The sequence below is a fragment of the Crassostrea angulata genome, chromosome 3 (assembly GCF_025612915.1).
Source record: "Crassostrea angulata isolate pt1a10 chromosome 3, ASM2561291v2, whole genome shotgun sequence".
Lineage (NCBI taxonomy): Eukaryota > Metazoa > Mollusca > Bivalvia > Ostreida > Ostreidae > Magallana > Magallana angulata.
Window position 1 is genome coordinate 48819255 of NC_069113.1, and position 16251 is coordinate 48835505.

The window sequence follows — 16251 nt, forward strand, 5'->3', positions numbered from 1 at the left end:
TTTTGAGAAGAAAATGTGTACATATTTCCAGTTTGGTTACAATTGGTTCAATGGTTCTAGAGAAGATGTAAAAAATGTGAAAAGTTCACAGACAACCCCGGACAAAGTGATCAGAGTAGCTGACTTGGGCTTTCAGCTCTGGTGAGCTAAAAAGGGATTTTACATTCTCAAACAAGAGGCAGAAACTCTTTTAAAACCTTCCCAAGAGAATGCAATCACACTGACATATATAGTCTTGATTATTGCCCCCCCCCCTCCAACTGGACCAACATTTATGGGGAAAACTCTAATAAAATAACAGACAAGATGGGTTAGTTCTCTACCTGACTACATGTATCAGGCCATCAATTTTTAAATCTTAGACTTTGTGACATGTATAACCAATGGGAGAGTTAAGGCCAATGAGCTTCACATTTGAAAATTTCTCTCTCAAACTAAAATGCAAAATAGAGTTACCAGTATTCCCTTATTTTTTTAAATATATGGCACCCAAATTAGTAACCAATAATGAAACATTCATGGTAACCTAATGCGAAAATGCCAGAGAACATTTCTTTTTGGTTTTATACTACTTTAGATATACATGTATGTGATTTACATTACCTCTATCTCTTAATAATTCACTGACAAAGTTCCTCAAAAGTCATTAACATTATATATTAGATTGCATGCTTTTAGGTAAAGAACATATTATGAAATTAACTGATCTGTAAAATTAACATTATTAAATGTATACCGGTATAAAAGGTTGAAAAATTGAAATCACAAATACTAGATTAATAAACTTTTATACTAAGTGCATGTACACATTAGTCTATGCTTTATTTAGTCCAATACAATAGAAGCTAAACTGAGTTTATAGCCATAATAAAGCAATACTGTATATATTAAATATTTATTGAACATGTATCGATCATGAAACATATTTACATGTGCATATAAACAGACTGACATCATAATTTTGTTTCAGGAAACATCCTGGACAATTATTTCCTTACTTGGCAGTAAATATACCATTATTACACAAACTTTAATGCCCTGCATGTGTATGATTTGAGCAATAGTCACTGGAAATAACATCATACACATTAAACTATTTTCTATCAAATATGTATGTTGAATGCTACAAACATCTCCAATGTATTTGACATTTTTATACAATGATTTTTTCCCTATCAAATTTAAACAAAAACATGTTTGAAATTAAGCATATTTTCCAACTAAAATATTAGCAAATGAACAAAGTCTGTATCTTCAGATTCAATATAATAGTAATACATAGGTAAACACAATATAAAAACAATATAAAAATACTACATGTAAAAGCAATTATGCAGGAAAATATTATTTGAACAGAATGCATATTGAACACTACCTTAAAATTAATCTATCACATACACTTAACAACACCGATGTATAAACAGGTCATTTTTCTACAGTAATGCCATTCACTCTGGATTTCTTAAATACATATACATGTATATTTACAGACTTCTAGTTTAAACTAAAAACAAAATGAAAACAAAGAAACGGAACATACAACATCTGAATTCATATTGAAATTCATGAACAACTTCTTACAAATATGTGTTAGAGTTAAAAAAGTTGACTCTATTAGATGAGTTTGAATCATGTCCATCAATGGTACATTTATGTATGTATACTAAAACTGGAGTTCACAAGATTAAACTAAGTGTTTACTGTTAACACAAAATTTGAGGTAGTGTTCTTATGAACACATGATCAGGTATCACTGATCCAAAAATAAAATTTCTTGTTTGGCATAGAACACATCAAAATTTAAAATAAGTTCATTGAAGGAATGTCGAACACAATAAAGTGTCAAATAAAATCAGTTGCTGGCAGTGGCTATGTATATTTTACGGTAGTTAAAGACCCCTTCTCTACCTATGGTAAAACACCTTTTTAATTCATGAACATGCCAGTGTATAATAATGCCCAAGTTTTATCTTCTTTCACCTGTTGACCATTTATCCCTATTCGTTAGATAGAACATTTGTACATTTACTTAAGACAAGAACAATAATACTGTTCTTATTCCCAACTGCACAATTGTGCATGTTCAGTCTCACTAAACTCCGCACAAGATTTCCTTTTCTTTTTTGTCATAAATCCGGTGCATTTCTTCTAAATCATTATCAGCTGGGATAACCTACAGATAAAAACAGTCAAAAACAGGTGTGTTTAGAGCCTAATTTTACTGTGCTTAAATAAGCATCTATTAAAAAAATCAAAAGTCACTCATTATCTACACTTTGACACTGGACAGCTGACCAGCAAGTATCTGGTCATTTTCAGATCAAATATGAAAAAAACAACAATAAACTTTGTGTATGTGGAACAAACTTACAGACTGAAAAAACTATCATATCGTTCTCTTCAGCTGTAATGGTAGGTGGCTAAAAAGGTACCCAGACTGACAGTTTTTGACAAACTATCAGAAATTTTAAGTACAACACTGATGGATTCAGTGAAAATGTATCAGGTATATTTTACCTACCAAAACTTTTGATGGCAAAGAAAATTTGGTTCTTTTCACAAGCCAGTCTTCATGAAGGTCATGCAATGACTTCAGATAATCCTGAAAGAATAAGAAATGTTTTAAAATAAAATTACTCCCCTTTCCCCAATATTCAGGTGCTACTGAATAGTTACATTACATCTTTCCCTTAATGATTTCAGTCTAATCTTCTTTATATAAATCTGTGTACATGTGCAATGATGTACAAGACAGATTTTTTAAAAGTTTGGTTTTTCTGGTTACCAGTGAGATATTTTGCTCTTCATGTCTATTTCTGTTCCTGATTCTTTGGTACACAGTCTCAGGTTTGGCTTGTAAATAAACTGCAAAAAGCACAGAATTTTTTTTTTAATACACAATGAATATTAATACAAAAGATCATAACATTTATCTGATTCATAAAATTCTTTTCAATAACATAATTTGACACATAACATTGTACAACTTTCAAACGTCTTCATACTTGATTTGCATATGTAACCATATAGTATTTTGTTCTTGCTGACTTCTTAAGATAAAATCCTGCCAAATCAAATTATTACATTATGTCCCTCTTTATTAAGGGTGCATCTTGGAAACCAATGACTGGTGTGGCATACACTAACTGGTTAAAGGCCAATACATATAAATTTTCTTGGATAACTGAGTTTTTAGTTCCACCAATGAGAAAGTGATACTCCTTGGTTTATGGTGGTATGAAAACTAAGATCTAGGCGGGTTAAGATTATTCATCACACCACTACAGATGCATAAGTGTCCACCCAGTTGGTGAAATTTCCTTCATGATGCGTAAATAAGTCAACTGAAGCAGAACATGAAATATACAGAATAACCTGGACATTTCAGTGAAGTGGCCTTTGATTGGCAAGTTTATGCAAGAATGCCACAGGTAAGACTGAGGTTTCTGATGCTGATAAGACTGCAAATGTGTGTGAAATATTGTTACAATTGTTGTTTTTCCAGAATATCATTAGCATCCTCGTAGTCTAGAGAGAGAGAGACAGACAGACAGACAGACTGACCTATCAGGTCCACATTACAGTGGTTGTTCTTTATGATCCAGTTGAACCACTCTGTAAGTACTACATACTCCAGGCCTGGCATCATACCACTACAAACAAAAACCACTTACTGTGTACATTTTGAAATTCTATCGTAAACCAAATGTAGGGGAATTGATACATTGTAATTGATTTTTCAAGTTCTTGTTGTTTCAATCACACAAACCTTTTGAAATGGTTTTCCACAAAGCAGTACTTGGCACTGTAAATAGAGCGCTCCATTAATTTCACCGGTTTATCCTGTCCAAACAGAAAAAAAAACAAATGTAAAAACTTTGAAATTCAACATTTTAACACAATTTGCCCGTTTCCAAATTTTCATCCAATATATAACATGAATAGCTCCAAATACATTACTGATGTTGTAAAAAAAAAATTAAAATTTTATAGACTAGTAAGTAATTTTCCAAGTATTAAAAAGAAGACTGACCGTTTCACTCTGGTGGAGTTCTAACATTGTCAGCTGTATGTAAGTTTGTAAGGCTAGCGCCCATCTAGTCGGGTCTTCATACATCATAGCCTGCAACAGAAAAATGTACCTCACACATTCAACAACTTGAAGTATTCCTATCCATTGTATCACGACTTTTAAATCAGAATAAATCAAGTAGGCATGTAATTGCCAAGTTTAAGAATTGTTAAACAATTGCAATTTAGATTACTGGCTAGAGGTAATGCAGGTATTGATATTTCTTACCCTTCCCTTTACCATATATCAAAAACTTTTAATTCTATTCGTTAATACCAGTTAAAAGTCTAAGCCTGTTATACATACAAGAGCATTGTTCCCATGGACATCTCTCCATTTCTTGACTGGTTCTTCAAAAATCTACAAAGCATAGACCAATAATTATCATACTTACCAAATACCGGCCTGATCTCAGACAAAATGAAGCCAAAAGAGAACATCATCCCTTTTAAATGATGTTGCAAGCAAATATTGACTTGCTAAATAACTATTTTATTACTACATTGCAATCAAACTGGAAAAAAGATGGAGTACCACACACTGTATGTGTCATGTTAATGTCTTAATACAGGAACAAGAAATTTCAGTAGAACTCATCTATTACAAAATAACAAAAAATATACACAGGTCTTGATAAGGGGAATATCTCTGGCTAGAATACCAATCTGGGTTAACATTCATAGTATTTACTTGCCTCAACATTCTTGTTCTTTTTGAAGTATTCTAAAAATGCAGTTTTTCCACTGGCAATATTTCCTTCCACACATACCTGCCATGAGGATAAAAACAAGTCACGGTAACATTAAATATTTTAATCGATGATTGAATCTGCAATTGCATAATATTCATATTATCTATTGAGGACAGAGGGGCAATACAGCTACCAGGTAAATGGCTGTGAATAGGTTAGTTGCACAAAAAAGAATTTGTGATTTAATACAATAACTGTTATCATATAGTATTCATATCAATATTTAGAAGGCGGAGTGGAAATACTGTTTAACTGCTATGACTGGTCACTTGCGGAGAAATAATTGTAATTCTCATACAATCACTAAATATATACATGTACATGTATACATGCACATTGTAGGTAGAACTCATGCTAGTCTAGGGTACTTCTGATGCAACCACAAACAGAATTAAATCCTGATCAGAGCTGACCCCTGCTAAACATAATCACTAATAATCATGATAATACACAAAGTTCCTTTTAATTATCTATTTATGACAAAAGAGAGGTTGAGATTTAATGGGTACGTGTACGTGTATTCTTGTAATAGATGAATTCCCTTAATACATTGTGTATTACTTCATCATTTCTCGTGTCTGTATCTTTTTGTACATTTGAAGAAATTTCTTCAGTGAATTTTGAATGAAATGAGCTTTCGTTTTACAAATTCAGTATTGAAAATGTATTTTTGAAAAAAATTAAAGACTAGTTGAAGAGAAAATATTGTTTATTACTGGATGATCATATTCAGGTTTACAATGCATTGTAGAACATGGTAGCGAGTTCGTTCGCCCTATCCACCTGTTCCCCTTAGTCCGTTCGCTCTAGGTCTGTTCGCTCTTATTATCGTTCGCCCTAAACCTCGTTCTCTCCTTGTTTATTAATAAACCACATTATAAGTTATTTCATTTACCTTTAACTGAAAACTTGTTAACTTTTATTAATTATTCATATATTCTATGTTTTTTCTTCATCAAAAAAGACGTAACTGGTATAATTGTACGATTTTATTGCCGTAAATTGTCAATAACCGTCTTATTGTTTTTTATATGTTTTACGGTGTGACCGTTGGGGCGAGCGCAGAAGGAGCCACACATATGTCATCATTGTTAAATGCAACCCGTGGACTTAACCAAACCAAAAAAAATTTGGCTTTGTCTCGAAAACTTTTACCACCGCAAGGAACCGGAAGATATCAAACTTTTATTCCAATGGTCCCTTCCTAGGCTTATACACTTACACAAAAAAATACCACTGAGCATTAATAAAATGTTAAACAGACCTATTAAAATATTTTGATAAACACAAAGCCGTTTTTTTTTATTTTTTATCTCTACTTTACCTTTTAATAATGATCATTAAAATCAATAAATTGTGTGTCTGTGTTATTTCTCATTTTGTTCCTTGTTGTTACCGGTGTTTTAATTATTTTTCTGTGTGACATCAATTTTGTTTTTAATCTTTTTAATTTTTGTACGATATATACGCGTTGTAGACATATGTGCCCTCCCCCTCTTTTTAGTGTGTGATATCCAATATTATTGAAAGGTTTGACCACATATGCAACTATAACAAATACATGTAGATATTTTTACAGTTTAATTTTTTTCTTTTATTTATTCATTACAAAATGACGTGGCTACACGTAGATCTAATAACGATTAGACTTTTCTTTTTTAATAATTTTTGTCACCTACCTAACGTATACAATGATTAGATCAATATGACAATAAATTTAGCATGGAACTTGCATGTGTATTTACTAAGCAAAAAAAAAAATCATCAAAACAAAACTAATCAGCCAAAGAGTCACCGTTAATAGCGAGCGCAGTATCAGTATTAACGGTGACTCCCTATATACTGAGTACTTCCTACACGTTACATTCAGTACAGATGCTTGATCCACCTCTAAATGTATCGCAGGGATATAAAACGCGAGATCACTGTGACGTTATAGTTAACTTTTTGCGCTCGACAGTTTTCGTAAACTGTCGGACAAATTCGGGGAAGGAAATGACGTCATAGGTACAGTTTTTTACGTAAGCATATGTGTTGTTTACTTTAATGGTTTTAAACGGATTTTTTATTGTTAAATGAAAATGATGTATGCGATTTACAGGTAAGAATTTTCCTTAGAAACGCTTCCTGTTCCGCCATGTTGCTATGCACTGCAAAGGATCACTGGGATAGTAGAACGTTTTCACGCGGGTCCACAAAATTTTCTTTGAACAATGTGCAGATTTCAACTCGAATTTCCTCCGTTCGTACACGTTGTCTATGGAGCTCGCTACGCGAGCGGCGCTTCGCGCCGCCTCGCTGCGCTCGCTATAATTCATAATTTTTTTTTTAAACAATTTAAGAAATTGAGACTTTAATTGGTTCATTCAGAAGCTTAGCAGATGATTATCACCTATTCTATCTTTGAAGAATTTACATAACACATAGGCGTCGGAAGCAAATTGAAAGTGGGGGGGCTAGACTAATCCTCAGGAATATTGAGAAAAAAGTAATTCCCAAAATCATGGAAATCCTAATCCGTGGGGGGGGGGGGGGGGGGGGGGGGGGGGGCTAGTATGCTTCTGAATCTAACTTCTCAATCTTTCAAGGTAAATTTACGAACAATAATCTTTCCTGCGAGAAAAAGTGGGGGGGGCTGAACCCTTTATCATGCTATGTTTCTAATGGATAGGTATAACTTTGCCAAAAAAGTGGGGGGGCTAAGCCCCCCCTAGCCCCCCCGGTTCCGACGCCTATGTAACACAATCCTGTGATCTCTAAATGAGATACATAACGCCATAAGATATATACAAGTATCTTGAGTAAATTAAGTTTAATAGCTATATATATGTATATGCTTGAACAATTGCAAATTTGTGTATAATTTTATATGTCGTAGTAGTTTAATTATTGGCGTTTACATTACATACATTGCCATAGCATAAATTTAACAGTACTTTACAATAATCGTGGGTACAGGTGGGAGGCAGGTTATATAAATATATATATAAAGTATAAAATGGATGAAAAAAAATATCAAAAAGATAAACAAAGCAGTAGTTATATTAACATTCGTACACATATTTACCCAGTTTTTTTAGCGTAATTGTAGAATCAGAATTAAGGTATTCGATGTACAAGTTAATAACTTGTTATATGTACTTGTAAGTATTTCACTAAGGCAGCTGTACGAGTACACGTTCCCTTACAAGGAATTACTCCTTACAAGAATAAAACAAATCTTAATCTCTCTAAATCAAATATTCTGCAAAGAAGTTTTGCAATATTACCGTGAAGCTTTTTCTGTGTTTCCCATTTGTTGAATTTGCACCTGCTGAAGAGATATATGCGTTAGATTTAAGTATATATATAATATAGATGCAACACGTTGTTATTATTATTAACAAACGCTTTGTATAAGATCATAGATGAATGTGCAATATTAAACGCAATTCATCACTGTACTGTACTATAAAACATCTTGATTGTCACCCATTAACAAAAACTAAAGATATTTTGTTAAACAATAGTTATAATATATCAATAACCATGATTACTCACCCTGTGTGGACGTATGCATTCTGGAAATATTTAAGCATCGGTGTCGCAAGACACGGTTCAAAACTGGACGGACGACCATGCTTTGTTTACTACCCCAACTCGGAACTACTCGGGTTGTTTCGCGCATAATGTATGGAGCGTAGCGGAATCAGCCGAGGATTGCCAGTGGTACTAGTACAGACTGACGATTTGCTAAACGGTATCGAGAGAATTCGTCCTACTAGTTTTCATCCAATTGAAATTTTACTTCTGAGTTTCAGACAATATAACAAACGTGCATCATTTGAGAATATGTGTAAATTTATTAATTTCATATAAAACAGTTGGGATAGCTATCTTGGTGACCGAGACTTTCCGAGGGATGCAGAATGCTACGGTGAGGACTAATCGCCGGAATGGCGACGGAATAAACGTAGTGACATGTATAAAAAGGTCGATAACTTGTGTTAGGTATAAGCTATCACCATTCGGTTTTCAGTTTTTTAATCTGTGGATAGAGGGCTATCGATATATGTAAAAACTTTTTTGATAGGTACATGTTTGATACATAAAACCTTGACCGGAATGAGCTCAGAGCTATGGTCGCAAAAATCAGCTGCCGGAATGACGAAGTTGACTTCATAAAACATCTAATATCTCAAAAAGTTTTAATATTTTTTCATTCGGAAACGATTTTTTTAATCACAACGACCAGGCCTATAAAATGTGAAAAAATTAAATCGATATCTTTAGATTTAGTATACAAAACCTTGACCGGAATGGAAATTTTTCGTTAAAAAAGAATGCTGTAATCGTGCAGTCATCTCTAAATAATAAACCATTGATTTTATTTCCATTCGGTCAAGATTTTTTTCGTCCTTAGGTATACATCTTTCAGATAATATATAGTTTTATATATCAAACTGGATTTAAATGCTCAAAACCTTGACCGGAATGAAAATTTTACACTCAAAATTTACAAATTTTATTAGATGCGCTCAGGTATCGCTCAGGTAAAGAAGCCGTTCTACAAGAAAGTGTGAACAACACAAGTAATAAAAACATAGAGAGTTTATTAAAACAGCAAATTTCAATAGAACAACACAAATTTAATCACGACAATGGTCAATACATAGCCAATCTGTACAATCATTATTTACATCTGCACATTTTGAATGTTTCCAAACATTACAAAGCTTTTTCCCTAATTTAAAATCACAGCCTACCATTTCATCCACCCAATCTGGAAATCCACAACAACAGCAATTAATTGTTAAAATCTTATGTTTTAAAACTGTACTGTAATGTCAGGAGTTTGTGATGAATTTTGCGGAAATTGCGTAAATAAACCATTTTCTAAACATTCTACAAGATGGTTTCTCATACTTTCTGATTTATAAAAGAGGTTTTAGTTTGAAATGAATTATCGGGATTAAAACAGAATTCTACAAGGTTAGCAATTGCAAATAATCCACAATAATCCACATTTTCTTGTTGTTGAGAATCTAAAATTTTAATAGGAATAGACGTCTTATTACGCCCATAAATAAGAGCTAGAGAGTTGAATTTCAAGAGATGGAGTGTTTACTGTTTGGTTCTTGCTTTTGCTAAGACTATCTAAAATACAAATTTCGTTATTGTTATTTTGAAAAGATGTTACCCAATGACTTCTACCCGTATGATGTATCTGAACTGAAGGTGGTTGAGTATGTTCAAATTTTTTATCGCATTTCCATGATTTAGTTTGTTCGTCAAATAGTGGTGCAATATTTGTTAACTGTAACCCATGTATATTTTCAAACTGCTTTTTGATTATATCTAATGAATAATTCACAATATCGGAACACAACCACCCTTTTGGATCTAAAATATTTTTCTTGTGCGAAACTTTAAGCCCCGTAACCCATTTTTCGTCTTGAATAACCTTATCGGAACCCTCTTTACATTCTAATTTGATTTTTTTAACGGGAATGTCGTCGCAAACATCCTCTTGTTCTAACGCGGCGGCGGCGGAATCCGGAGCTGGTATAACTCCCTTGTCGCAATCATTCGGTCGCGGTTTTTTTCTACCGGATTTTTTATCGTTATGTTTCAAACTATTCTTAGACAACTGCTTAAGATTAATTGTTTTCTTTGTTTCCGAAATATTGTCCCCCATTGTGATTCCCGCTGCCCTAATATGATAACAAGTACCCGTGGCTGGGCATTGACACGATTCTTTAGGAAATAATGTTACTGCGTATTTTTTGTTATTATTACCGTTAACAATGAAAGCCATCTGATTTTCGACAAAAGTTACACCATTATTCGCGACTGTCAATTTAGCTAAACACGTCTGTGATAAATTTGAATTATCAATACCTTTTAAATTTGTTTCGCTGATTTCGGGAACGGTTTCCGCGGTTATACATTCTGAAACAAAAGGTACATGTTCATCGGAGCCGACATCGACATTTTCGTTGGAATTACAAATATTAGAGCTTACATTGACAGTAGTTGTAGAATTACAATCAGATTTACACAGTGATTCTAAATTTTCTAAAGTTCCACGCACATAATCAGTAATCTCTTCAGGCTCTAATAACTTGCTAGGAATTACAATCTCATCCTTTGGTATTTTTATACAAGAAAACATGTCTAATAATTTATATTGCCCTATACCTGCTAACCCACATTGAATATTGTAAAAATACCTATACTGCAACAATTGTAAACTTAATGTTAAAGCATCTACAGGAAGTTCTTTACCGTTAACATGTAATTTCAAAACATTATTGATACTCTCAGAAGCATTGTTTGTAATACCAGAAAAAGGATTATAGAGACCTGGAAACTGTTGAACAACCCATTTTGCTGTATGATTGATAATATCAGACTTAAGATAAACATTAAAATAATCGACAGCTGATTGTGACCATTTTTCAGTAATTTCTTTGATGACATTCTCAATATTGTCTCTATCACTCTGTAAAATACTAACTAAACCTTGTACATACACTGAAATTTCGTTACCCTGAGCACCATTTTTTTGTAACCAAAATTTAAAATCCCGCTTTAAATGATTCCAACAGAATAAATTCACACTATTTGGCAACAGCTTACTAATAGCATTGAAAACAGCCTTTTCCCTATCTGTAACAATTGCAATTTTTTTAGAAAAAAGTTTTGGTATTTTCTCAATCAAATAATCAAATAAACGTTCGTGACATTTCTGATATTTACGCTCATCGATTAAAAAAGCTAGAGGTATACTTGGTCTGTTCTCAAAAAGAATGTGTCTAAAAATCAATGGAGTTACATAAAAATCACCTAGATTAAATGTTGTGTCATAGCCTAAACAAATTGAAAATGTTGTATCATCAATATCCAACAACTGAGAAAAACTGTCAAAAATCCCTGGTAAACCTAAAATTGCGACAAGATCAGGAAATACTTTAATTTTGTGAACAAAACCTTCTAAATGATAACCTAATAAAACTAAATTATAAATTTCGTCTTTTGTCAACTGCTTTGCACGTTTAACACTAGTTGAAATGTTTTTCACTTGTTTGACGTCGCGAGCGTTCATCACCCCCGATGTATTCACCATCTTTTAGCATATATGGCCAGAAATTAGTCCTGACTTTTACCCCTTTCTGTTTGTAACCAGTAACATTGGTTACATCGGTAACAATGTTTTATTATGAATATTTTTCAAACTTTAATGTATCTGTGACAGGTTACAGTGGTTACTGGTAACATTGGTTACAAGACAGAGTTAGGTTTGGGTTAGGGTAAGGGTTAGGGTTAGGATTAGGGTTAGTTTAACGTTAGGGTTAGGATTAGGGTTAGTTTAGGGTTAGGGTTAGGATTAGGGTTAGGTAACCATTGTAACCAATATTACCAATGTGTTAGTTTAAGGTTAGGGTTAGGATTAGGGTTAGGTAACCATTGTAACCAATATTACCAATGTGTTAGTTTAAGGTTAGGGTTAGGATTAGGGTTAGGTAACCATTGTAACCAATATTACCAATGTAACCAATTTAAAAAAGACCCCTCGTAAATCATGAAAATGACTGTCACCACTGTTACCCTATGTCACAAAGAGAATATAGCTGTTACCATTGTTACCAAATAAAATAAGACCCCCTGCTAAACAGAAAAAGGCTTGTCACCTCTGTTACCTCTTGTCACCAATGGATTATAGCTGTTACCATTGTAACCATTGTAACCACATAAAATATGACCCCCTGCTAAACAGAAAAATGCTCGTCACCTCTGTTACCTTTTGTCTCCAATAGAATATAGCTGTAACCATTGTAACCATTGTAACCACATAAAAAAAGACCCCCTGCTAAATAGAAAAAGGCTCGTCACCTCTGTTACCTTTTGTCACCAATGGATTATAGCTGTAACCATTGTAACCACATAAAATAAGACCCCCTGCTAAACAGAAAAAGGCTTGTCACCTCTGTTACCTTTTGTCACCAATAGAATATAGCTGTAACCATTGTAACCACATAAAATAAGACCCCCTGCTAAACAGAAAAAGGCCCGTCACCTCTGTTACCTTTTGTCACCAATAGAATATAGCTGTAACCATTGTCAGTGGCGTAGCTCCCTTTACGCAAAAACGCAAATGAATACACAAAATTTTGCAAAGCATAGGTCTTATGATTTGAGTTTTCTATTGTTTGCACGTAAACAGATCGTATTGAGACTCCACTGAGTTATAATCTGCATATTTAGTATTCAGTTCTCGTCGTAAACCATGCAATGAGTACGATTCCGGAAAATACCGTCATTCCATACTTTACATTAATTCATACTTTTTATGCATCCGGTTTTGAGTTTACTACGTAAGAAATCTAAATATAAAAAGTATGTCCGTACAAAGCAATTTAAAATCGTTTTTAAAAGCACAACAGTTACACAATGAAGGCAAAGACGATCACGAGTCTTTCATGTTATTGGCTTTAAGAATGATCTACAATAAACTTATTAAAATGAGATAAACACCTTTTAACTCATTTCAAGTTTAAATATTCATACTAAAATCTGAAAACACATCAAGTTTTGAGTGTATGTCTGTAATTGTATTCTGTCAGTCTATACTTACATGTAATTTAAAGTCGGCGGTCGGGTGATTAAAATTTTGACAAAGTCACAATACATTGTGATAAACTTGATCAAAAATTTGTCATTTAGGTAAGTATGTTACGGTTTGAATAATAGATCTGTTTCAAAACGCCTATTATCTTTAGTCATATGCAGTTGGTTTCCGCTGGGGTATCAGTGTTTCATATATAATTACACATTCTTTTAAAATTCAACATTTCACTTACACATACAGTATGTAAAATTGTAACATTTTGAGACAATATCTCATCATCAAAAGCCTGTAAATCTAAAAGCTAAAACCAAAAATCCAAGAGCATCGGGGGTCTTGAAATTTTAAAGAAAATATTCGAAGAGTACCAGGTAAATAATGTTTGTCTCGGAATTTAGCAACGTTTGTTCATATTTATTGGAATCATAATACTTAAAAAATGTCATATTTTTAAGGCTGTTTTGTCATTCAAATAACATAAAATCCAGGAGCTTCCGGGGGCTCCGCCCCCTGGGCCCCCACCAGGGCGGGTCTCAAAGCGGCCCCCAGACCCCCTACCTTTTTTTGAATTACAGTAAATTAAAAGGTAGCTACGCCACTGATTGTAACTGGCTTAAATTAAACCATCCAGCGGAAAGAAAATAATCATATACCTAGTAGTGTATCAGCCCTGATACACGTGTTTTGGACTAGGTGAGACAGCAACTAGGGCTGTATCGCCCTCGGGGCTGATATTTCTCTGTCTCAGCCCGTCGTCAAGGGGATGTATTGCCCTCAAATTTGAAATCGATAATTTCCATATATATCTGTTTTAAATTAAGACTAGTTTGTGAAATAACGATAGAATTACGAATATATAATACAAATTATAACCTTACACGTCGGAATATTTTTATTTATTACCGAAAATTGAAAAATAATAATTCAAAAATAGCGCCAAAGAGTGATGTGTATCCAAGTAAGGGGAGGTAACCCACACAACGGTTGTGTATTTAGAACAATAGCACGCTTTATTTAATATCAATCAATGTTTAAATTATGGAGGATATAGAGAAGGATGGAACGAGACTTAATCTTAGAAAACCAGAGATTAGACTGTAAAAATTAAGGGGTTAAAGTAATAGACGCGCTTACATGTATGAACGTTCTCAAACAACTTTCTAGTTGCTATAACAGTATCGATCTTTACGAATGGAATCTGACGGGAAACTTCAGAAATCACAGTGAAAGAATTTGACTCATAACGAAGCTGCGTAGGAGAAGAAGTTTCTCTCTCGATAATTTTGAATTCTAGAATATAGTGCTTCATTTCAGACGACAGACTCCCTTCTACTGTATTTCAAATGACGATGGTTTGTCAACAAAGTCCGACAACTCTTACAGTCTTAACACATATAAAAAGAAATAAAAACGAACAAGTTTTGTAAATCCGAAAAAAATCTATAGCTTCTTCATGATACATTATATTCCTTGTTTAGAATTTAAATTTGAATGAAAGTCTTTGATTTTAGATGTATGATAATATGTTTTACGGTGTGACCGTTGGGGCGAGCGCAAAAGGAACCACACATCTGTCATCATTGTTAAATGCAACCCGTGGACTTGCCCTAACCAAAAAACTTTGGCTTTGTCTCGAAAACTTTTACCACCGCAAGGAACCCGAAGTTATCAAACTTTTATTCCAATGGCCCCTTCCTAGTCTTATACACTTAAACAAACTACCACTGAGCATTAATAAAATGTTAAACAGACTACCATTGTATTAAAATATTTTGATAAACACATCACCGTTTTTTTATGTAGATACAATTATGTTTTATTTTTTCTTAACCTTTTAATAATGATCATTAAAATCAGTAAAAAATAAATTTTGTGTGTTATTTCTCATTTTGTTCCTTGCTGTAACCCGTGTTTTAATTATTTTCCTCTGTGACATTAATTTTGTTTTAAATCTTTTTAATTTTTGTACGCTATATAAGCGTTGTAGACATGTGCCCTCACCCTTTCTTAGTGTGTGATATCCAATATCATTTGACCACATATGCAACTATATAACAAATACATGTACCGGTAGATATTTCAACAGTTTAATTCTTTTCTTTTATCTATTCATTACAAAATGACGTGGCTGCACGTAGATCTAATAATGATTAGACTTTTCTTTCTTAATAATATTTGTCACCTACCTAACGTATGCATATATGATTGGATCAATATGACAATAAATTTAGCATGGAACTTGCATGTGTATTTACTAAGCAAAAAAAATCATCAAAACAAAACTAATCAGCCAAAGAGTCACCGTTAACACTGATACTGAGTACTTCCTACATGATCCAGTACATATGCTTGATCCACCTCTAAATGTATCGCGGGAAATTAAACGCGAGATCTTTGTGACGTCATAGTTAACATTCTTTTGCGCTCGACAGTTTTCGTAAATTGTCGGACAAATTCGGAGAAGGAAATGACGTCATATGTCAGCAAAAGTTCAGTTTTTTTACGTAAGCTTATGTGTTGTTTACTGTAATGTTTTTAGAAGGATTTTTTTTATTGTTAAATGAAAATGTATGCGATGTAGAGGTAAGAATTTTCCGTAGAAACACTTTCTGTTCCACCATGTTGCTATGCACCGCAAAGGATCACTGGGATAGTAGAACGTTTTCACGTGGCCTCATAAAATTTTCTTTGAACAATGTGCAGATTTTAACTCGAATTTCCTCCGTTCGTACACGTTGTCAATGGAGCTCGCTACGCGAGCAGCGCTTTGCGCCGCCTCGCTGCGCTCGCTATAAACAACATCACAATTTTGTTTTGATC

The 16251-nt window shown here is 33.5% G+C and overlaps 1 protein-coding gene across 2 annotated transcripts; it reads right to left on the minus strand.

Moving 5' to 3' along the window:
* Nucleotides 1-879: 879 nt before the first annotated feature.
* On the minus strand, nucleotides 880-8652 carry LOC128177711 (thymidine kinase 2, mitochondrial-like). 2 transcript variants are annotated; one of them, XM_052844534.1, is made up of 10 exons: nucleotides 8364-8652; nucleotides 8093-8136; nucleotides 4767-4841; nucleotides 4379-4432; nucleotides 4034-4123; nucleotides 3770-3843; nucleotides 3565-3653; nucleotides 2786-2865; nucleotides 2522-2602; nucleotides 880-2173 (listed from the first exon to the last, which is right to left on the minus strand). In XM_052844534.1, exons 1-10 carry the CDS (start codon nucleotides 8488-8490, stop codon nucleotides 2093-2095), a joined length of 795 nt encoding a protein of 264 aa, XP_052700494.1. In that variant the 5' UTR covers nucleotides 8491-8652; the 3' UTR covers nucleotides 880-2092. The 2 variants fall into 2 exon arrangements, with proteins under 2 accessions (XP_052700494.1, XP_052700495.1); XM_052844535.1 differs by having other exon boundaries at nucleotides 8093-8133; nucleotides 8364-8639.
* Between the last annotated feature and the right edge of the window lie 7599 nt (nucleotides 8653-16251).